General features: G+C 35.8%; 3 protein-coding genes and 1 long non-coding RNA gene across 5 annotated transcripts; 2 read left to right on the forward strand and 2 right to left on the reverse strand.

Moving 5' to 3' along the window:
* Nucleotides 1-959: 959 nt before the first annotated feature.
* On the reverse strand, nt 960-3129 carry LOC130711332 (probable inactive poly [ADP-ribose] polymerase SRO3). The gene is made up of 4 exons (XM_057560903.1): nt 2091-3129; nt 1458-1699; nt 1222-1340; nt 960-1058 (listed from the first exon to the last, which is right to left on the reverse strand). The coding sequence occupies exons 1-4, from the start codon at nt 3059-3061 to the stop codon at nt 960-962; spliced, it is 1431 nt and encodes a 476-aa protein (XP_057416886.1). The 5' UTR covers nt 3062-3129.
* Nucleotides 3130-4709: 1580 nt separating this feature from the next.
* Nucleotides 4710-9589, forward strand: LOC130727658 (KH domain-containing protein HEN4-like). The gene is made up of 7 exons (XM_057578855.1): nt 4710-5556; nt 5841-6263; nt 6350-6604; nt 7024-7332; nt 7818-7897; nt 8116-8230; nt 9268-9589. Exons 1-7 carry the CDS (start codon nt 4837-4839, stop codon nt 9409-9411), a joined length of 2046 nt encoding a protein of 681 aa, XP_057434838.1. The 5' UTR covers nt 4710-4836; the 3' UTR covers nt 9412-9589.
* A 1363-nt stretch (nt 9590-10952) lies between these two features.
* Nucleotides 10953-15640, reverse strand: LOC130727659 (amino acid permease 6-like). The gene is made up of 7 exons (XM_057578857.1): nt 15305-15640; nt 14475-14708; nt 13387-13480; nt 13040-13254; nt 12777-12919; nt 11772-11999; nt 10953-11638 (listed from the first exon to the last, which is right to left on the reverse strand). The coding sequence occupies exons 1-7, from the start codon at nt 15396-15398 to the stop codon at nt 11213-11215; spliced, it is 1434 nt and encodes a 477-aa protein (XP_057434840.1). The 5' UTR covers nt 15399-15640; the 3' UTR covers nt 10953-11212.
* Nucleotides 15641-20614: 4974 nt separating this feature from the next.
* On the forward strand, nt 20615-22137 carry LOC130727660 (uncharacterized). Of its 2 annotated transcripts, none has more exons than XR_009015412.1 (2): nt 20615-20768; nt 21247-22137. It is a non-coding gene; the product is annotated as an uncharacterized LOC130727660 (long non-coding RNA). The 2 variants fall into 2 exon arrangements; XR_009015411.1 differs by having other exon boundaries at nt 21318-22137.
* Nucleotides 22138-22644: the final 507 nt, after the last annotated feature.

The raw sequence follows: 22644 nt of genomic DNA on the forward strand, positions 1-22644 counted from the left end.
TGACATGTCATAAAGAAACTCACAAAATTTCTTTGTTGCTGATGCTCTTAGTCTTTACTGTAGTAGTTTCTAATTCATGCTTATTAATATTAGTACTCATAAATTTTTATCATGCTATTCAAAAACCATTCATGTCAAAAAATTATAGTTGCCAACTTATACTTATATGATACAAATTAATTGATGAGACATAGAATGAGACACCAAAAGATAAAAACACCCTATGTTATAAATATCATGGTTGGCCGTACATCTTATCGCGATCGGCGTTCCTAATGGTGACGGGCCAATATAATACTACTTTATATAGCATGTGATATTGTTCCCTATGCCCGTGTGGTTGAACTAATGTGCCCAAACAAAATTATTTATGACTCATGTGTCAAAGTGTCTGTTACAAATACTCATGTACCACCAACCCTTACAACAGAGTTGAGATAAGGCGTTGTTAATGTCACCCAAATTATAATTCGAGTCGATATCCTTATTACGAGTTTGAAGAGAAATACTTTTGTTTTTTTCAATACTTGAATGTAAGACTTAATCAAAATAACCAAGAACATATATAGATCACCTGTCATTGCTACTTGCCCGGCCCATAGTTTCTAAAGAGTTCTGATTCTTATACAACTAAACTAAACAGTGGCTACACTCAAATTCATCCAATTTTTATGTGGATAAACTGGTTAGTCACTAAAGTATGTATAAAAATTAGTGCAAATCATTTCAGGTATTGGGTGTCTCGCACTGTTATGATGTTTATAGATCACTTTCCAATTCTAGATATAAAACATTACACATTATTCTTTGAGTAACAATATGCGAACAACATGAAGAACGGATACCCATCGACACCCATTCAAATGAAAAATTTGTAAGAAAAAACACTTTGCGGGCATTTTTTAACATCACAAATTAACCGCCGCAATAGAATTACTTCAGGTGTGCAGCGATCCTCGTCATGAACGCATAATCGCCTTTGCTGTCTCCCAGATTACTCGATCACCGACGATTGATCGGAACTGCCTTATGAAAACATCTCCGCTCACCATTTTACACTAAAACACGCCACATAGCATTGCAAAAAAAAAAAAAAGTTAATTAATTATTTCTTGCAAGTAGTAGCTTAAGCATTGTAACATTACATGATCAATACGAAAAAGAAATTAAAGAAACAACTAGCTAGTCTATAAATTCAGCGATCGAGCAAGTAGTACTTACTTTGAACATTTCATATATGTAATTAAGTGCAGGGACATTGAAAATAGGGATCCGCTTCTTTATCTCTGAGATCAGCTTTGGAAGTATAGCAATTTCACAGAAGAATATTTTCCATTCCACTGCAAAACAAAACACAAAGATTAGTTTAGTTAATAGTACAATACAGAAAATACAAAACATACAAATTAAGGTGGAAATTAAGAATGAATTAAAAAGGGGTGACATTGATTATTTACCAGGAACTATGCCTGTGGTTTTGCAGCTGACAACACAAATAGGGGTTATGCGTCTGTTCATGTCATGGCCCCATACCACATACCAGTTAGGATTCTTAGGATCATCAGAGCCAGTATCAAATTCCTCACGGGAAGGACTAGTTTGATTAGATTCAATATGCACTTTTTCCACGTTTCCTAGCACAACCCGACAGAGCACAACATGCTTCTCAGGATCTTGGTGCACCGGGTATTGCAAGGCACTGCAAAACACACAACAGACTAATCAACTCACTTAATAGTTAATATACAACATTCGAAACATATATAGCAGCTCTCGAATTGATTATGCAGAAGCTATTTTCTCTAAGAACTTCTAGTAAAATTGATTTTAGAATTCAAATCAATTCTACAAGACTATCTTGAAATATCTACATAACCATTTAAAAGTGAATTTTTTCCTATAAAGAATGTCTATGTGACCGGCCTCCAATGTGAATTAACCAAACACAAAACAAGTACTAACAATAAGCTAGATCTTGTAACGTTTAAGGGTTATACAACTGAAAAGTCATTTAGTAAAAGAAATTGTCACAGTTTTCCAAACTAATTTTAAAACACACAAAACAAGTGAATCATACAAGTAGTACCCACCTGTATTGGGGTGACTCCACATCAGCCAAAAAGATTCCAGCTCCAAGTGATGGTAATTGAATCCCAGAATTTTTGTGATCAGGCAGGTCAAACCCAAGAGCCAAAATTCCAGCCACATGGAATGTTGGCGCTGCATACCAAGCATAAACGACATTGGCTTTGCCTCGTTTGGCTTCTGTGATCTCAATTTGCCTCTCAAGAACATCCTTACGAACTCTTCCAAATTCCCCCATCACTTTAAATTCATGAACGTTCGTCACAACAGCTTGAGGATCAACCTTAGTCATGTGCTTCAGAAACAAATTGCTCGCAAACTTGTACATCTTATCATCACTCGCCAATAACTTAGTACTCGGAAATTTCGGCTTCGGTCCTAAACTTTGCGTTTTGGAACCTGAAACGTCACACACTTCCATTTTTTCATTTCTCTTATCACTTTTATCATCATCATCCTCTTCCATCTTTTTATTTTCCTTCTCAGCAGCCCTACCATGATCCTCTTCCATTTTTTCTTGAGAGAAATCATGGTCGAAAAACTTTACGGGGAAGAAAGGTTTACCTCTTTCATCGATCCAGGCAATGGATCTGAAGGACTTGGACGCAACGTGAACCTGCAACATGCGCGTGAAGTCGAAGATGTATTTGTCATCTTCGACTTCAAGGAGGAGCGTTGGGGTGCGCTTTAAGAATCCGGAGCGGAGGGATTCCAGGGTTTCGCCCTGGAAATCCTCCCAATACATGTTCCGATAGAACATGACTCTCGAAGGCACGGCGCTGAGGTTGAATTTATGTCCGTTGTGGACTATGAATGGGTCACGGGAACATGCGTCTTTGTGGTCAGAGGATGAGTTCACAAGTGGATTAGACAGTGGAGAAGCTGGTGGTGAGAGTGGTGGTGATGGTGGTGGTGGAGGTGTAAGATCAAGTGAATTTGCTCTAGGTGGTGAACAAGCTTCAGTAGCTTGAGCCATTGCTAATGGAACAGGATCGTAAACTCAAGGAGTGATTTTAGTTTGAGTTCCTTGTTTTTGCACAAGACTATATAGAAGAAAAGTTCATGAAATTGTTCCTCTCATATCCATTTAAGTTTTCTTTTGCCCTACGAAAAGCTTTTATTGTGTAATAACTTTTTTGCCTCTAAACACTTAGTTACCATTTTCTGTGCATTATATTGTTACCTTTATCTCTAATTTTGTTTGGCGGGAAGCACATCCTACTCCACACGTTTTTGTTGCAAAAAAATTCAAAAGTTGTAGTATTTTGTGTTTATAGTTTATTGAATAATTACTATACATAATAATATGAAGAATAAGTAAATAAATATAATATATATCATTTAGATAGATAGTATTTAATAAATTTGCATTAATATTTTTCAAGTAAATTTGACTGAAATGTGTAGAATTTTTTTTATGGCGTAATAATCAATAATAATAATAATAATAAAACATGTTTACTTTTTAAAATTAAATATTATTTATTTAGTATTGCCATCATCAATATTTACGTCTGAGGCCCGTATACATATTCTTCGATTTTTTGTTCAAGATCAAATCTTAGCCAATGCCTCCTTCCTTCAATTGACGACTTGCTTTATTTGGTCAAAACCTTCTTCGGCTAACTTGCCATACTGGCATGCGAGATGATTCAGTTAATTTCTAGCCGTTACACGTTTTGAGTGTCTACTTTAGTATTTGTTTTAGTATTTGACGTTGAGTTTTTTTTTATATGACTCATAAAATGATGACTAACATGTAGGAGTGTGAGCTTCCGCCCTTGTTATAAGCGTCAACTTTGAATATATTTGAATTTATATTGAGAAGGGGTAACTGAAATGAAGGATAAAGGTCAAGATAGACTTGCGCTGGTGTTCCAGAATTCAGCTTTTGTACAGAGTTGTTGGGCTCGAGTGGTCTTCTGCATCTAGTAGCTTTGCAATGACTCGAGTTGATTGTTGTGCCTTGAAATAGGAGGTGAAATTAAAGCTAATGTTGGTAACACTCCCCATGTCACTTAATGCCTGTTTGGATACTGAACGTCTGTTTGCTTCTCTTGAAATTCGGGAACATGAATTCCAATCACGAAAAACGTGGAAGAGGAAATTTGTCACATTTACATTGGACTCAACGCAACGTGAAAACAAACAGAGCCTTAATTGTTGGTCTATTTTGGACATTGGTCGAAAATGATGGCGCTTGATGACACTAAAATCCAAGTGAGTTGGAGAACATGACAACTGCGAAATGTAATATCCCAAAATCGTTGCATTCGTCGCTATCTTGTGACGAATATCATCTGTCACTATTTTGTGATGGATACATCCATCGCAATTTTGTGGTAGACAATTTCATCGCTAATTGTCACGTATACCTCTGCAGCAAGTTTGTGATCGATACTTCTGTAACTATTTTGTGACGGATAAAATAGAAAGGCATCGTAGATAGCATTTACTTCAACCTCATACGTGAATCCGCAACTCAAATTCATAGAGAAATAACTAACCCTTATATTAAAAATTTGGGGTTTGGCAAATAAAGTATAGCAAGTAGAGAAATAAGGGCCCAATCCCAAATTGGTTTGAGGCTGATTGAGTAGCCCATACTAACTCCAAAGTCCAACGAGCCCATCTTGCTAGCTAGGTCACACTGCGAAGGTGGAGTAGAGGATAATTCTTCCGACGCCGGTGCTCTTTCGTCTCCGTCAGATTCCCGAACAAGGTTCGAGGTTAACGCACATCGCAGTTTCAATGGCTTCTTCCAAGAGACCGAATGCGGAGTCGAAGAGGAAAGGGAAACGCCAGAAATCCGGTGGTGGTGGTTCTTCATCGTTGGATGCGGCTGCTGGCGGTGTTGTTTTCCGTATGCTCTGCCCTGCTACTAGAATAGGCGGTGTAATCGGCAAAGGTGGTGGCATCATATCACAAATTCGCCAGGAAACCGGTGTCAATATTAAGATTGACGAGCCTACACCTGGTTGTGATGAGAGGGTTATCATTTTCTCGGGTTCTGAAAAGGAAAACGGAGAAGACAACGTTGACAAGGAAAAGGAAAAGGAAAAGGAGGCTAGTAATGATGAGACTGAGAGCAAAGGGAAGGGTGATGAGGAGGAAGAGGCTGAAGAAAAGGGTGGTGATAATGATGATGTTGAAGATAAAGAGGTTGAAGATTCGCAGGGCGAGAAGGCGAATTCGAATTCGGTTATTCATTCGGCTATTCGGAAGGCTCTGTCATTAGTTTTTGATAGGATGGTTGAAGGAGTGGAGGATACAGCTGATGGTGATGAAGAAAGTGGTAAAGCTTCTTCGTTTGTGTTTAGGCTGCTGATCCTTTCTAATCAAGTTGGCTGCCTTCTGGGTAAGGGTGGGAGTGTGATCAAGAAAATGTCAGCTGAAAGCGGGGCGCAGATTCGGATTCTTCCTAAAGATAAACTTCCTGTGTGTGCTTCAGCATCTGATGAGATTGTTCAGGTAAATGTTTGTCATTCCTTGAAATTACCATTGATTGTTTTATTCCAAGTAGCAAACGTCGAATCGTTGCTTTGTCAAATGTTATTTGATTAGCTGTAAAATGTGAGCTTTGCTTTGAATATATGCATTTTTAGTTGTTTTAGTGACATGCAATAAGGGGTTGAAGTACAGAGTAGTGGTTTTGTAGTTGCTATCGTGGTGGACATTTCGCATTTTAATAGCTGGTCATGCTTGTTTGTTGCCTTGTTTGAACAATATTTTTACATACTTATGCTGTGGTGTAGATCACAGGAGGAGTTGAAGTTGTCAGGAAAGCTCTTCAATCTGTCTCTCTCCAACTTTTGGAAAATCCACCTCGTGACCATGAATCCCTGTCTACCAATTTTACTGGGCCGTCATCTCATTCATCTAGTAAAATCCCATCACACAATCGTTCCTTTGCTGCGGGGCCTACTGATACTTCTGTTTTCCATTCTGCTCCTTCTCTGATTTCCAAATTTCATGAAGGCGCCATCCATGGTCGTATGAGGCCTTCACAGGAAATGCTTACATTTCGTTTATTGTGTCCTGCCGAAAAGGTAGGAAATTTAATTGGTAAAGGTGGAGCAATCATAAAGTCTGTGCAGCAAGAGACAGCTAGTGAAATCAAGGTCATAGATGCCGTTCCTGATTCAGAGGACTGTGTTATTGTCATATCTGGTCCAGCGGTGGGGTGCAAGTTTCATACTTTCTCGTTTGAGTTATTGTTGTGGAGTTGCATTTGTTTTTACTGATGTTAGATTAATAATTGCAGCACCCTGATGATAGAATATCACCCGTGCAAGAAGCTGTGTTTCGTGTGCAAAATAGAGTAGCCAGGGCTATACCCGATGTGAACGAGCACAGTATGCTAGCAAGGGTTCTTGTTTCTTCAAATCAAATAGGTTGTCTCCTTGGCAAGGGTGGTTCCATCATAACTGAAATGAGGAAGTTATCAGGTGCCCATATCCGTATATTAGGAAAGGATAAGATTCCTAAGTGTGCTTCAGAAAATGAAGAAGTAATTCAGGTGCAATTTCTACTGAGTTTGATATTTGTGTAAATTTGCAATCTGCCAGTTTATCCCACATGAGTATTATTTACATAATTATGTCTATTTCTTGTAATTATTCAGAATAAGTTAAATTACTCCCAATTGGATTTGGTAGATGGTGGTGGATATCACTTAAATTTATAACTGAATAGCCGTGATTTCTTAGGGTAAGCTACGACAAAAACAATCATAATCTCAAGTAGTGTATCTTTTGAAATTGAGCAGTTGGGTTAACTGGGTGATAATTACATTTATGTGGCACTGATTTATCAATTATAGTAATGAGCATAAGATTTGTACTTTGTGATTGGTGTTTATAAATTTAAACTATTATTACCTCATGTTATTTAATGTTTTAAATTGTTGTTAAATATCTCCTGTTAAATTTTTGACAGATAACTGGAGAAATTGAGGCAGTGCATGATGCTCTTTTGCAAATAACCACAAGATTAAAACATCATTTCTTTCGTGATGCATATCCATCTGCCAATTATCCTTCAAATCCTGCATTTTTAGATAACCTTCCTCCATTCCTGCCTTATTTGGGGAGGCGAGGGATTTCACCTCCTGGAATGTATTCTGATCTAGGTCCACCACCTCCACATGCGGGTTTTCCCCTTGATGATCGCCCTCCTTTTATGAATAATATACACAGATCAGGCATTCCTCCTCACATTGCTGAAAGGAAGCCTTGGGGTCCTCAGGTATTGGACTGCTACTACTTCTGCTTCCTTTCGAGCATATCTTCATGTCATTTAGGTGAATATTGAAACTAGTCGGATTGATATTATTAAAGTTGAAAATGGGGTGGATGGTAGTCCAACAGGCTTGCTTAGCATAATAAATGTGTATACAATAAATATATGTCATGAAACATAGCTTTGAGGTGATGTATACTCTTACTTCTGAAATTCTAGACTGTTTTAACTTTTAAGTTTCTTATTGTATAAAATATATCTTTCACTTTTGACTTCAGAAGTTGCAACAACTTAGTTCAATCTCTGGCAGGAACTAGCTAGCTGGTTCTTCTAACTGTAAACTTTCAGAAGTAATTGCATATCATTCTTTTTTTATGAAAAGCTGTTATGTTCAAACAAGCTACTTTCCCACACTTTGCACAAAATCTTTTTTCCCACATTTATATGGCTACTTAATTGTGAGTTTATCATATTGGATATCTGTTTTCCAGGGGATACTTGAAGGTGGTGGACACATGGGCTTGCCAGACTTTGCCGGAGGTCCTCCTAGAAGAATTTTGGGATTTGGAGGGTGTGTATCACTGTCAATAATTTTTTTTTTGTCAATCCATCCCTCAAATTTTGGTTTTTGATAGAGCTCAATGACGTAGTGTGACCAACCTCACTTAGTGTGATAAGACTTTTGTTATTATTTTTTAAGCCCCTTTTAATCTCTCTTTCTTTCCCTCTCTCAGTCTGTCTTCTCTTTGTGTGTGTGCGCACGTGTACTAACTTAGTTTTGTCATGCAGAGGGAACCAACCGATTATCACTCACACAAGTGCCACTGTCGAAGTTGTTGTTCCTCGAGCGGTGGTGCCTGAAATATATGGGGAAGATGGTGAATGCCTGAGACAAATACTTCAGGTGAACCTATTGCATCTGATAATCTATGTTCATTTTGTAACTTTTAACTATGCTCGTGAGTTTACAATGTCCCACAGAACACACAAATGTGTTGTCAAATGGTGGCCATGGGTGTATGGCATGTCAGCTTTTGAAAAAGTGCCATATGTGATGGCCATCCATGGCAGAAATAATTGGTAAAAAGCCTAAAAACGTAGAAAACCAAGGAGGAGGTTTAGGGACCCATTTTTACCCCTAATGACTATTCAACTTCATAATATCTCAAACTGTAATGACCCGAACTCTCACACAAACCCACACATCTATGCTTTTGCACATCTTTGCTGTCTACTCATTCACATGTCTTTGCTCTTACTTCAAAGGCTCAAACTCACTTGGCCAGCTGCTTCCGCATCTCTTTTACCATCTGCAGTGGATGGCAATTCTTCAGTTCTTGCCCTGTGTATCCTGTTTTGTTCTCTATTCCTTTTTCCATCCTTTTCTATTTCCTTCTTTGTTCTATTTTATTCATTTCTTTCTCTATGATTCTGTCCTCTTTGTTCTATGGTTCAAGGATTGCTAATAACAATGCTTTTTTCATGTGATTTTAGTTATTGCAATGTGTCTAGTTTATGTTTCTTGACATGTGATTAGTCTTTTTATTTTTATTATATTTTGCAGATTTTTGGTAGAGAAAGGTTAGTTAGGCACTTATTAATAACTATTTTCAACATACTCTTTCTATTTCTTGGGACTCACACGAATTTCAACTACCAAGGGACCGAGTTAGAAAGTGTCTTAAAGAATGTTTTGTTAACATTCCTCGTAATATATTTTTTCTATATATAATACTCATATACTGTTATTAAAGCTGTCATACTTCCGCCATGGACTATAATGGCAGTTTTCAAATTGTTATGGCAGATTTTTGTATCGCTTACACTGTGAATGCTGTGTAAGCGTGTGAGAAAATGTATTGTTGGATAGCATGATTGTTTGAGGAATTTTTTGTATTATTTGAATGATTTTGACATTGACAATGTGATCCACACTGACAGATCTCTGATGCAAAGATTATGATTACTGATCCAAAGCCCGGAGCTGTGGAAACTAAAATTATAATTTCTGGAACCCCAGAGCAAACTCATGCTGCACAAAGTCTTATTCAGGCGTTTGTCATGAGTGAGAGGGATTCTGGTTGAACTCTTAATTTTGGTAATACTCTAGATGTGTCTCTTTTTGTCTGGCTGATGTATTTGACCTCAGCTCTCTGCTTCATGTTACAATTTTTAGTAGAATGTAAATTGTAAAATATTATCCTATGAAAACTAAGACTATGCTCCAGCTTTGCTTTATGTTCATTTGGTTTGACTTTTTGAACTCGAGTAACACGATACATCCTACCTTCGGTAGATTTACATTAAGTTCAAAATGTATGCCTTTTCAATATGGCAGAAAACCAAACTCAAGTGATTGAGTACTGATTTGAGGCTAGTAGAACATAAGCAGTAAACAGTTTCAAACATTTCTTCATATCTTCAAGCAGATTGTTGTATGGGTATTGGACTCATTTAGGGTATCGTATAAACCTGAACATTATTGAACCCCCATTCATAAATTTGTCGAAAGAAACATGCAGGGAGATTTAGGATTTCTATTGGACTTGAATAACACAGAATGAATATATCCATGACAGTTAAGGAGTGAAGTATTTCATATGACATTCTGCGCGTAGTAAATTAAATGCTTACTTTTACTAGTGTTGTCCCTGCCATTGTAAGCTTAAATTTTTTCCAGTGACTTATGAATCACATATATAGATAGTTTTTGATTCAGTTTGTAGTTATGCACAGTTAGTTTTTAGTTATGCACGGTTATATTTAATACTCCCTCCGTCTCCTATTATACGCCATTTTTTCTAAGTATTTTTTTGTCTCAAAGTATAAGTCACTTCACAATATCGATGTAACATTTTATTTTTCCATGTTTATCCTTATAGCATTAAAAGGCTTTTTCTACTTTTTAAATGAGGGTAATTAAGAAAAAATGATAGAGTATAAGTTTATTGCTACTAACTAACTTTAACTACCTTTCTTATTCCTAGAGAATTAGGTAAAAGTGACTTATAATAGGATGGATGGAGTATTATCTTATGTACAACTATTCAGTTTGAAAATCTTTATACATTTTTTTGCTTAGAATCAAACTTGGGGTAAAGCTTGCTTCTTGAGCAATATCTAGATTTCAGAATCGTTTCTGAGGAAGTATAAGTTGATCCTAACATGCTATTAGTGAGCTTAAATAACTTTAACTACCGTTCTTAATCCTAGAGAATTAGGTAAAAGTGACTATAATCGCGGATGAAAGATGGAAGGAGTATTATCCTATGTACAATTATTTAGTTTGAAAATCTTTATACAATTTTTTGCTTAGAATCAAACTTGGGGTAAAGCTTGCTTCTTGAACAATATCTAGATTTCAGAATCTTTTCTAAGGAAGTATAAGTTGATCCTAACATGCTATTAGTGAGCTTAAATAACTTTAGCTACTTTTCTTTGTCCTAGAGAATTAGGTAAAAGTGACTTATAATAGGGGACGGAGGGAGTATTATCCTATTCACAGTTATTCAGTTTGAAAATCTTTATACAATTTTTTGCTTAGAATCAAACTTGGGGTAAAGCTTGCTTCTTGAAGAATTTTTAACTGTGCTATTAAATTGGGTTTAATTCAGATACAAGCTTGATTCAGGCTCCACTTAATCGAGTGGTCATAATATATATTCTACATGTACCATGGATAGCAATTTTAAATGATAGTACTGACTTACAAACAACTTGGAATTATTCATGACATATATACAATGCAGCTGGGTGCTAAGTTCTTTCTTTCATAGGCACTTGATAACATTACATTATCTGTGGACACTTGCTGACACGACTTATTAAAACTAAAGGAAAGTGACTTGAGAGTAAAGAAAACGACACCACATAGAAGTTGTAAGTATTATTGCTGAGCTTTGAATGGCTGGTATTTCTTGAGACTTTGAGAGAGACCTTGGATGGAACCAGCAGCTGCGATGATAGAAACTATGAGGCAAGCCCAGCTCAATATCTTGAGCCATGTCCAGGTGAAGGAATATTTTTTCATCTTGGACTGCTTAATGTACATCTCTATGGGGAAATAAACAGTTAATGGCCAGAAGGAGAGTGAACCAATCAGGCCCAGGAAGTCATTGAAGAATGGGAATACCATAGCTATCAGAGCAGTGATGATAACATAGGTGGTTCTCCACACTACCCTGAAGAAGTTCACATAGAAGGTTCCACAGAAAGGAATGTTCAGAGCATGCTCTCCATTTATAAATTGGCTGTTGGTCCATTTTCCCTGACTCCACTTCTCAACGAATCCAAATATGGGTTGGCAGAAGACCTGTCAACACAAAACCACATGTATAAGTAAATTATTCATGTATTCCATAGAACTAAGAGACACACCCTACATTGTTTGAGTGTCTAAGTATCATTAATGGAAGCTAAGAAGCATGTTTCTTTCAAGTTTTTACCTGATATGCTCCGATTAAGTGAATGGCTATGCAAATGTTGGCAAAGTCTATTAGCCAAAAGGGCTCGTAGAAACCGAACCCAGTGAGGAAATTTCCTGGTGCATCGTTTCCAAATGCTGCATAACCCAAGATACCACATAGCATGTAAAACATGGTTGTGGTCAAGATGCCAATCAAACTTGCTCTTTTCATCACTTTGTTCTCTGGAGGGCTTGATTTCAGGGTATCCTGTAATTGTGTGGCCCCCATTGTCCATCATGGTGGACACGAAAGCAGAATATCATAAGGACCATTGATAATAATATACATAGTATAAACACATTATCATTTAACACAATTTTCCTAAGCATCTTTTATAAGATAGATTGTGACAAGGTATCGTGTATCTTTTCTACTTTACAATTAAAAAACCAGATAAATGACCAAGAATCTTTAGTTTTGATTAGAATAGATTATACCACTTTGAATGAGAAGTAATGACTAGCACTTGACAAAAACGTGTCGATACTCAATATTATATAATATCTTCATTCCATTAAAGGCAAAGTGATTAGAAAACAACAACTTCCTTGCAAAATCACCAAGAGTAATGTTTCATCCACACCTCTCTTTTAAGGTGGAGAGGTGGAATGGTGAGAGAGATAGGAAGAAAAGAAAAAGTAAGAGAGAGAAAATATGAAATGTGATAGATGATAAGATGAGAGAGATAGAAATAAAAAGAGGTGGAAATAGAGTGTTTAAAAAATGAGGTGTGTAAATGACCTTATATATTATGCATGCATGCTTTATGATCTCATATTAGCATGACAATATTGAAATCAATACACCATACCTATATCATTTTCAAAAGATGATGCATGCTCCTATTTGAGATCATGTAGAGGATTTGATTTGTTAAACACCCCCACCCTCTAGATCATTTATGTAGGAAGCAAATGCATGCATAGCCCTTTTCAATTACGCAAAAACCATAAGTGATACCACTATATAATAATATGAACTTGCCTGAATCTCAATGAGGACATTAGAATAAGCATAAGCGAAGGCAATGTCACCAATAGCTTGGAAAGTCCTCCACACCTTCTCGGGTCCTGTCACATCAACCCCAACTTCCACCCCCGTTAAGGATGTTCTAACATGTCCCCCGCCTGCACCATCGACCAAACATGCATATGTATCAAGTTAGAAATATAACATAAAATCGTTCATATGTTCTTAACCTAATAGCTTAAGCTTTATGTAATAATTGGTTTTCGAGATAGAATTACCTGCTACTTTGGCTATGGAGAGGCCGAGGCCAATGGAAGAATAAGCAAAAGACATCACAGCTGCAACAATGGAGAGCCAGGAGAGCTTGGAGAAGTTTTGAATCTGGCTAAGGACGATTTGGATGCAAGCAAAGAGGATCATGAATGGATAATTTTGAATGGCGCAACTAGCTTGATGACCATGTTTGTGAAAACAATTCGACCTTTTCACCGCCCTGAGTACCCAATTTCAAAAACAAACAAACATTTAATTTGTTATCATCATTAATTAAGATGAACCACCGTTACTCCAAAGTTTAGATAATATCGCAATAATTATTAAGTCAACAGTTTAGGTGGAAACTTACACAATACTAATTGAAGCAGTTATTGTGTAGCCGATTGTCACACCGACAAGATTTACATACTGAGCTAATCCACATAGTTGAAATTTCCTTCCTCCTGAGAAAATTCAAAATGCCAAATACGTCAACCTTTGATGTAGGGACCATTTAAATTCAAACAAGTGATGTCAAGTTTTGCTTGTTAAATCGTACATGAGTTTCAAGTAAAGAAAACAAGAATTAAAGTTGGTGGTTTAAGAAAAAAGAGTTATTTGTGTTCACACCCTTTTATTTATTTTTCCTTCCAAAATTATTCCTACCCATGCTTTTTATAGCAAAATGAGAAAGAAGAAGAAAATAAAGTGTGAAAGTAACATTAGAGATAAAATATTTAATTTTTCAACATCAATCCTTTCTACTTTAATTTTACTCCTCTCTTTTCTCACTTTCTTTTTATGGAATCTTATTTTTAGAAAACCTACTTTTTGTTTCATATTTTCTCCTCTAGATTTTTCTTCTCCTATTTGTCCTTTTCTTTCCCATCACATAATAAACAAAAAAAAAATGATAACCACATCTTCCACTTTTTTTCTTTCTCTTAAAAATGATAATATACACCCCAATTATCACTCATATAAAAGAACAAAACTAAATATAACTATAAATGTTGTTTATACCATTGACCAATGTAAAGTTCATAACTACTCACTTACTTAATAGTATTTATTAATATTTTAACATGCTAAAAAAGTGATTAGTTAAGTTTTTCATTAGGCAGCAACTCGCAAACACCTATATATACTGTATCTAAATTTTCTCCCATATATGTACAATTATCCTATCATACATATATATTATGAAATGCACTTTTAAATGTGGTGCAACTAGTTGTATCTCAAATGAGTGTTAACAAAACATTATGGGAAAAAGACATGGGATGAGTGTTTTATTATTGTATCGGTAAGCTAAGCTAGAGCCTCCCCTAGAAACTTCCAAATTTCCAATGCTAGCTCAAGATTCTGTGACAACTAATGAACCTTATCCATTCATTAACAAAAATAAATGCATGAAGCAAATCAAATAAAATCAAATTTTGTTTGCTTGTTTTTTACCTAGGACAGCTCTGACAACCTCGGAATAGGTGTAGTTTCGCTTGCCGTGAACGGGGTCCGGTGAACGGTAGCAGTCGGCAAGAAGAGTCGAGGTGAAGTAAGTGATGAAGGAGAAGGCAAGCAGAACAGCAGGGCCAGCCACCCAACCCATCTGAGCAATTGCCCATGCAAGTGACAGCACTCCTGACCCTATCACTGCTGTTATGATGTGAGCACTTGCAGTCACCCATGTCCCTTCAATTTCAAACACAACCATAAATCAAACAAACCCAAGTAATATATCTATGGTAAGGAAAATGATCAGCAGAAATCAAATAATGTAGACATCCTATACATGTATATGTATATTCAGAGTAAGAAATTAAGAGCGAAGAAAGTGATAAATGTCCTATAAAATATAATGAGATAAATTTTCTCTCTTTTTCACATATGCGACATGTTATTATATACAGAATGACCTTACTATCATGATCTTTAAAATTCAGTTTTACACTTCAATTTGTAAAAAAGGAAAAATGAAGTGTGTAAGATATCGCTAACTGTTTGGATATCTAAGTATGATTAGTGTATCTATTAACCATGCAAGGTGTTCTTATGTCTTTGTTTTATGGTATACAAAAAAAGAAAATGATCTAAGGAGATAAGAAGATCTGCATAGTGCAGAGACACTTTACAAACACTTAAAGTGAGAAAAAAAGAGAAGAGCTAAGTATTAATGTGATGTATACTGTTATATGATAAAAAGTGAGAGATATGGTGTAAAAGTATGTGTTCAACTGTTTGAACGTTTAAGTATCATTGCTTGTAAAGAAAAATGTTGTAATATGTACCAGTTCTTTTGTCTCGTCCATCATCGTCGAAGTTTTTGCCACCTTCAGGGGTTTCTATGTACATGTTGTTCTTCTGAAACTGATCAGGATTCATCTCTCTCAGTTCTTGAGTCAAGTAGTGTTGGTGTACTAGTAGTATGTATGTGCCCTGTCTAGAATCAGGGGAAACCAGAGAAAAACAGAGGACTGTTGTTTTTCTCTGGCTGGATGTGTTGGCTCTCGAACACAGAAAGATATTTGAATTGCAAGAGAGAAAGAAAGATGAGTTTGAGAGAGATAGGAGGAAGGGTCCCTTAAATAGAGGGTGAGGGGGAGAAGAGAAGTCAAAAGAAGAGTTGTTGAGTGGGAGTGTGGCACATGTAGTATAAGCACAGGGGGAGAATTTATTGAAAATAAATGTAGAAGATTGCTTTTTGAAAAGCAATGGAAGTAGAAAAAGACTATATTAAATTGATAGGTGGGTTTGAAAGGTTGGAATTTTGGGCACGCCTGTGAGCCATTGAAGGTGCCAAGTTCTGGTCTGGCATGTGGAACCCGCGTGTCCCCACACCAAGCCATGTTTTAGTTTTGGTCCATCCATGTGGAGAATTTTATGGCAGCCAGTGATGAGAGTCTTTTGTGGAAGTGGTGGTAGAGACTTAGGCACCAACCATGCATGGCCTCTCTATCGCACTAGATTCCGTTTCTTTTTGGTCTTATTAGGTTTTTTTTTTTTTTTTTTTTGTCTTGACCAAGGTATTCCCACAGCCGCCAGCCGTGAGACTAATCCCTCACCCCACGATCAGCATACTAAGCGATAGGGGACATGTATTTTAGTTAAAGTAATTATGCAACATATTTGGAAAATGTTAATACTTACTTTACCCTCCCCACCTAAAATTAAGAAACATACTCCATTATTAAGATATTCTAAATCCGACCTGAATTTTAGCAGAGCACCGAAATTTTAGTGGTCAAAACAATCCTAAATTCATACAATTAGTAAGAAATATGAATCATTCAATTAAGATAAGATAACTTATGTGTTCTATCAAAATTAAATGATAGAGATAAACTTAAAATTTAAGTTATCTAGTCTTAATCAAACAACTCAATTGAGTGCATAAATTTAGAATTTTCTTAAAAGTGAGAATCCAAATTCTAAAAGTTAACTTTGTTTCTCCTCATAATTAATTTCTATATATAAATAACATGATAATTTTGCACATAACATTTCTTTTTACATGTCCATATTTCTTACTTTTTTACTTGTAAACACATTTTTATTTTAAAAAGTGAAGTATATTTATTTATTATGTAGGGTGTGTTTTCTGTTTTGAACTTTTGGTATATAAAATCGTGTCTTAATTTTTATAATAAAGTACTTGCAAACTTTGATAGGATTTTATTTGTTTTAATGTTGATGAAGAAAAGGAGTTGGTGCAAAATTTTAAGATGATAAGATATCATAAATTTTTCAACTCGCATAGCAAAGTCCAACTGAAAAATATGGAGTTTTTCAATTAGAATAATATGAACTTTGACCTAACTTCTTAAAATTTCTTGATTTGTAATAATTAAGGTTGAGGCGCAATGATGATGGTGATATCAGGTGCACCGCTTGCTATATCATACAATCCCGAGGCGCCGGCTAAGCACCACTGCTTCCGGATTTCATTGGTTCCAACATCAGAGGCAATAACTCATGGTCAAACAAAAAACATTTTTTTTTTCCATAAAAATGCATTTTTTTACATGTTTACAAAGCAAAATTCAAATGGTGATTTGATGATACATGTTTAATTCTTCTTAATATTTTGTGAAGGAAAAAAAATTCTATTAAAAAAGTTAAGCTATATATATTATAATGTGAATGTTTCGGCTCAAACACCATTGTATTAAATAAATTCAGTGCACTGACAAAGTTTGGTCCTATATTAACTCTACGCTGACATTGTTTTCACCACATTTCTAGAATTACGCCACAAATGGGACGATGGCTTCCGTGGGTCAATTACAAAATGAACCACCATGGTGCAGTTCAATTATTTTATTGTGAAGACACAAATACCCCTAGTTCCTATCCATTCTTTTTCCTTTATCCTTTCCCATCCGTAGTTACAACCGCTCCATCCAAAACCTTAATGTGCTCTGCCACATATAATCCAGAACCCACCTATATTCACTAGATTGGATAGCTTGAATTCACCTGAAAATCCAGAGTTTCTCTTGTGATTTTTTACCATGACCACTAGTTCTTGATTTTGAATAATTACCTCTAGTCTTGTTTACAAAGCCCTTCAAGTCATAACCTGGGAAACAAAACAGGAAAAATAAATTGATGGCTCTAATAATCTGAACATGCAACCTTTCTCTGCTTCCCTCCTCCACCTTTCCCATTAACTGCCTTCCTCTTTTATTTCTTCCTTTCCTTTTCAATTTCTGACATCAAACCGGTGGTGTTTCTGATCCTTGAGGAAGAGAGAGAGAAACACAAGGAGAGAGAGAGCCCAGAAGAGAGAGGAGGGGTTGTTGATTGGAAATAGATTCAAGGATATTTTAGTAAATTTAGATTTTTATTAACTTTAATCTCAACCTTTCAATTTAAAATTAATATATCCAATGGTTGTAAATGAACTGAACCACGGTGCGACAGTTTTTAAGTGTACCACCGAAGCCAACACCCACAAATGGATGGATGGTCTTAATTGAAGCCCATGATCGGGATAACCTAATTACCTAGGTATACAGTGTGACTGTTGTGAAAAGAGGTTTTAAAGTGAGATTGAAACTTTTAATTGCAAGTGGTCCATTGCTATCACCTCTATCAATATTTGTGACCTAGTATTTGCTGTTGCTTGAATCACTTCAAAACATATCCGTCAACTCAACTTATATCGTGTCGATAAAGATGAATAATTTTCTTTTAAAAGATTGTGTATTTAATTTCTGCTATTTATGTGAGAGTTGTCTTAATTTGTGATTTGTAAATATACATCCATATAAGTAATTTATACTAATTTCAGAAGTATGTCATGACTTGATGATGGTAGCCGAATTCATCTAAAAATATAATGTTGTAAAAAATGAAAACACATCTTCAAACTCTACTTTGTTCGCCTTTGGCCTTTACTATCTGAAAGTCCATCCTGGTCATTTGCTCACTTTTCTTCACCCACTTGATCAACATGATGTTGACATGACTATATTTTGATATATCTGTTTACATAAATGTAAGCAGATATTAGAACATATTTTTAGAATAAATATTTATATATTGGGTAGAATAAAAATCCGTTTATATTTTACTCATCGATAGCAATGTATGGCTAGCATTGACCAAAGACCAGTGTCTCATTACACAGAACCTTGGTCGGAAAGGAACGGAAATTTGCGGTAATATTTTAATATATTAAAAAAAACTTGTATACATTTTTTTAGACACTTAAAAAAGAGAAAAATATATATACGTAACAAGTGATATCATGGGAAGAAACAAATAGAGAGAAAAAAAAAGTGAATATGAGACTGCATGAGTATTGTTACTAGTGTATATGAACCGAAACTGATATACTAATTAGAGTTAAATATGTTCTAAATTTCTGATTAATTATATTTTGAAATCTAAATAAATCCCAATTTTTTTATGTGATTTGTTCTTTTTTTAAACCAAAAAATATATATATATAATATATAGGAAATGTTGAGAAGCAACTCCTCTCAATATGAGTACGGTATCTAACCAGCATAGATCCCGACAAAACTCAGCCACTATAGTAGAAAAACCTCCTACGGAACCTCTAAAAACCCCACATGCACAAAAGTGTGCTACAATACATAGCAAAAACTCAAAAGACAACCCCTTTTGATAGATCTCGATCAGCTAAAATCGAAAAACGGAAACAAGTTCAACCAAACACGGGACATGTCTAAACGCTCAATACCTGCAAATTGAGACCCAAGCAATATGAACATACTCAATCCCCACCCGAAAAAACCAGCACTGTTAGTTCTTAATAAATAAATAAAAAATGCAAGTCCAAATACTATTTAGCGTTTACATGACTAAATTTTTACTTGAGATCATTATGCCACGTTGATTTAATTAAGGTTTAATAGTATTTTTGGTCCCTCACTTATCACGATTTGACAGTTCTGGTATCTCAAGGAATTTACTAGCCTACAACGTCACCCACGTTTACTAACTATTGCAGTTTTGTTTTTTCCGTCACTTTCATACAATATTTTACGGTTTTTAATAAAAAAAATTAAAAATAAGGCTTGAAGAACAGTTTTATGTTTTCTAATTAACAATTTTATGGTTTATGATTTTTTTAATTAATTTTTTAATAAAAAACCGTTAAATATTGGATTGAAGTTGAAGGAAAACAAAAATTGCAACAATTAGTAAACGTGAGGGACGTTGTAGGCTAATGAAATCCTTTGGGGACTAGAACTGTCAAATCATGATATGTGAGGAAAAAAAATGCTATGGAAGCTTTAATTAATTCTATATATATAATTTTTTTTTATCAATGACAAATTATTTGTGACATATATTTTCATCACAATTAACAAGATTATTGGCGACAATTTTTAATTTAGTCATAGTTATTAATAATATTAATGATAATTTTTAATTTGATCACCGTTACGAATAATATTAGTGATGCAATAGAAAGTGGTTCAAGTTCTATCTATCCTCTTCACTAAATCAGTCTGAGGACAGAGGCTTAGGACAGGTCACTAGTCTACATGGTCCAAGAAATTTGAGAGCTGGACCAGCTTCTGGAACAAGAAATTTGGCGACGGTTGTGATTGTGGTTGAAATTTGGTAACTATAACATCAAGTTCTTCCACTGGAAAGCACCACAACGCAAGAGCGTAGTCTGCATTAGTAAAACTAGAGATGACACAGGTGCAATTTTTAAAGATGAGGAGTACATTGTTGTTGTGGCTTCGGGATCTTTCAATAATATTTTATCAACCTCAAATCCTTAGAACCAGCTTTGTCAATCCTGGATGGCAAAGGGAATATGCTAATATTGGAACTATATTATGTCGCGGCCAAATGAATGAATGGACACCGGATAGCATACTAAGTTAGCATGAATATTTGCTATGTGCGAGAGACTTGTCAATTTGGAACTTTTTCCATAACTATGAACGAACATTTTGGATGGCTATGATTTTTGGCCCTATTATTTTCACAACCTTTTAAATATTCGAACTCATCCTCACTGTTATTTTCTAATCTTGATGATGTGCAGAATATCTTTATGAGTTTTATATATATAGATATATAGTACTCCTTCTTCTACGGCTAAGACTCCAATCAGTACTTGTGATATAAAATCAAATGTCATGCTCCTCCAACAAAACGAATCACTCTCCTTCCGAAACTTCTTCATCACACATTTTGATTTCTAAAGCTTCTCCATCAGCCCTTTATCTATTGGTTTTAAGCAAGCCAACCATTAGACACGTACGTTTCATTTTCTTTTCTTTTATTGACATGTATGATTATGTAGACATCTAAAACGTTAGACACTCGATAGACACCTAATTTTTCATAATGTCTTTAATTTTTTCTCATATATTACATTTAGGCCTGTCCATCGGTCGGGTTTGGTCGGTTTCGGGCCCAAAAAGCCCAAACCGGCCTAACCCGTACACACAAAACTGGGCCCGCAACCGACCGTGGGAAGTTTGGGTCGGTTGCGGGTTGCTCGGGTACCCGGCGGGTCCGGCGGGTTCTGTCGGGTTGGTTTTAAATTCGTTTGTGTCCTTTACTCCCAAATCTATTCCATTTTTTATTTTATTCAAACATTTTTACCAAATCAAAACCAACCGAATTTTCTGGGCCAAAATATTAAAACCAGTCAGATATATTTCTTTGAAGTCACACAGTACATTGATTTTTTCAAATTTCCCATTTCTACATTGATTTTTCCAATTTTCAGTGTTTATTCAGAGTTCAAACTGTAGATCTACTCCTCAACTTCACAAAGTTTGAAACTTTTTGTGCTTCCAGTTCTAGATCTGCAAAAAGAACTAATCAGAAAGGAAACCATAAAAGTGAAATCAAGAGAGAGGGAGAAAGAAGTTACGAAGCCTGTCTTTCTGCATGCTCTCGAACTAGTTGAGTCCGGTGGCTGTTGAAGGGGAAGGAAACCGAAAAAGCTTTCATTCTTGCGATTTCAGATCAGATCCAGAGAAGATGAACAAAGTTTCCATTCTTTTCCTCATCTGAAAGAGATTCCTCGTTTCATCCTTGCGATTTCAAACCAGAATCGATGGTTGGCTTGTTCTGGAGCAAAATGAAAACGAACAAGCTCTGTCGGGTGAGAGAAGCATGGAGGATGAAGCGGCTAAGGTTTGAGATGTGTGAGGGAAGAAGGAGAAGAGAGAAGGACAGTTGCGGCGGCTAGGGTAAGATGTTGAGAAGAAGGAGGTTGTGGTGCTGCTAGGGTTAGAAGCTTCTGGAGAATGAAGAAGGGAGGGAGAAGAACGGCTGAAGAATGAAGATTGAATTAGGGTTAAGGAGTTAAGGAGTATTTATATTATGAAATTGGGTTTTTTTGTTTTTTGTTTTTTTCTGAAGGGTGGCTTTGGGCTGGGCTTGTATTAGGTCTCTAGGTTTTTTTTTTTTTATTAGAGTGGGTTCGGTCGGCTCAGAGGTCAAACCGAACTCGACCGAACCAAACCGGCCTAACCCGGTTTTTTTCCGACCGCCAACCCGCCAACCGACCCGTCCGAACCGAGATGGCCTTTTTTGGTAACGGGCCGGTCGGTTTCGGACGGGCCCAAAATTTCTGGACATGCCTAATTACATTCATTTATTTTTGCAATAAGTGTGTATGGACTAGGACTTAGATGATCCAAATCATTTTTTATTAAGCAAGGTATTTTATAGTCAATAGTTGTGAGATTAATTCATCGCCTCATTCTCAATTCAACACACCCAACACTAGAAAATTGATTAATGAATTTTTTTTCATTTATACGAGTTGGAAATTGAACTTCCAACAACTTACTTAAGGATAAAATGATAAGCCACTATACCAACCCACTACTAATTTAACCGTTTTCCTTGAAATAACCATCATAATTTTCTCGACCGATCAAAAGTTGGTAGCTGCTCAATCTTGAATGTAATAATTAATTAACTAGTTTTGACAAAAATATGTCAATGAGGTTGGAAAAAGTATTGGTATAATATTGGAAATTTGACCTAAACTCAAAATTAGTCAGATATGTTGAACTCGTTCTGTTGACCATTATATTGCTCTTCATTTTCATCATAAATAAATCAAGTTATTATTGCCAAAAGTTAAATTTAATACGAGATTTATTTTTTC

The sequence above is a fragment of the Lotus japonicus genome, chromosome 1 (assembly GCF_012489685.1).
Source record: "Lotus japonicus ecotype B-129 chromosome 1, LjGifu_v1.2".
Classification (NCBI taxonomy): Eukaryota; Viridiplantae; Streptophyta; class Magnoliopsida; order Fabales; family Fabaceae; genus Lotus; species Lotus japonicus.

Coding starts and splice junctions, on each gene's coding strand:
- LOC130727659 (XM_057578857.1), bottom strand. CDS start 15,398: ATGAATCCTGATCAGTTTCAGAAGAACAACATGTACATAGAAACCCCT. Junction 13,255..13,386: donor ACTGCTTCAATTAGTATTGT/GTAAGTTTCCAC, acceptor TTGGGTACTCAG/GGCGGTGAAAAGGTCGAATT. Junction 11,639..11,771: donor ACTTAATCGGAGCATATCAG/GTAAAAACTTGA, acceptor TTGTGTTGACAG/GTCTTCTGCCAACCCATATT.
- LOC130711332 (XM_057560903.1), bottom strand. CDS start 3,061: ATGGCTCAAGCTACTGAAGCTTGTTCACCACCTAGAGCAAATTCACTT. Junction 1,700..2,090: donor GTGGAGTCACCCCAATACAG/GTGGGTACTACT, acceptor TGTGTTTTGCAG/TGCCTTGCAATACCCGGTGC. Junction 1,341..1,457: donor AACCACAGGCATAGTTCCTG/GTAAATAATCAA, acceptor TTTGTTTTGCAG/TGGAATGGAAAATATTCTTC.
- LOC130727658 (XM_057578855.1), top strand. CDS start 4,837: ATGGCTTCTTCCAAGAGACCGAATGCGGAGTCGAAGAGGAAAGGGAAA. Junction 7,333..7,817: donor GGAAGCCTTGGGGTCCTCAG/GTATTGGACTGC, acceptor TCTGTTTTCCAG/GGGATACTTGAAGGTGGTGG. Junction 7,898..8,115: donor AGAATTTTGGGATTTGGAGG/GTGTGTATCACT, acceptor TTTGTCATGCAG/AGGGAACCAACCGATTATCA.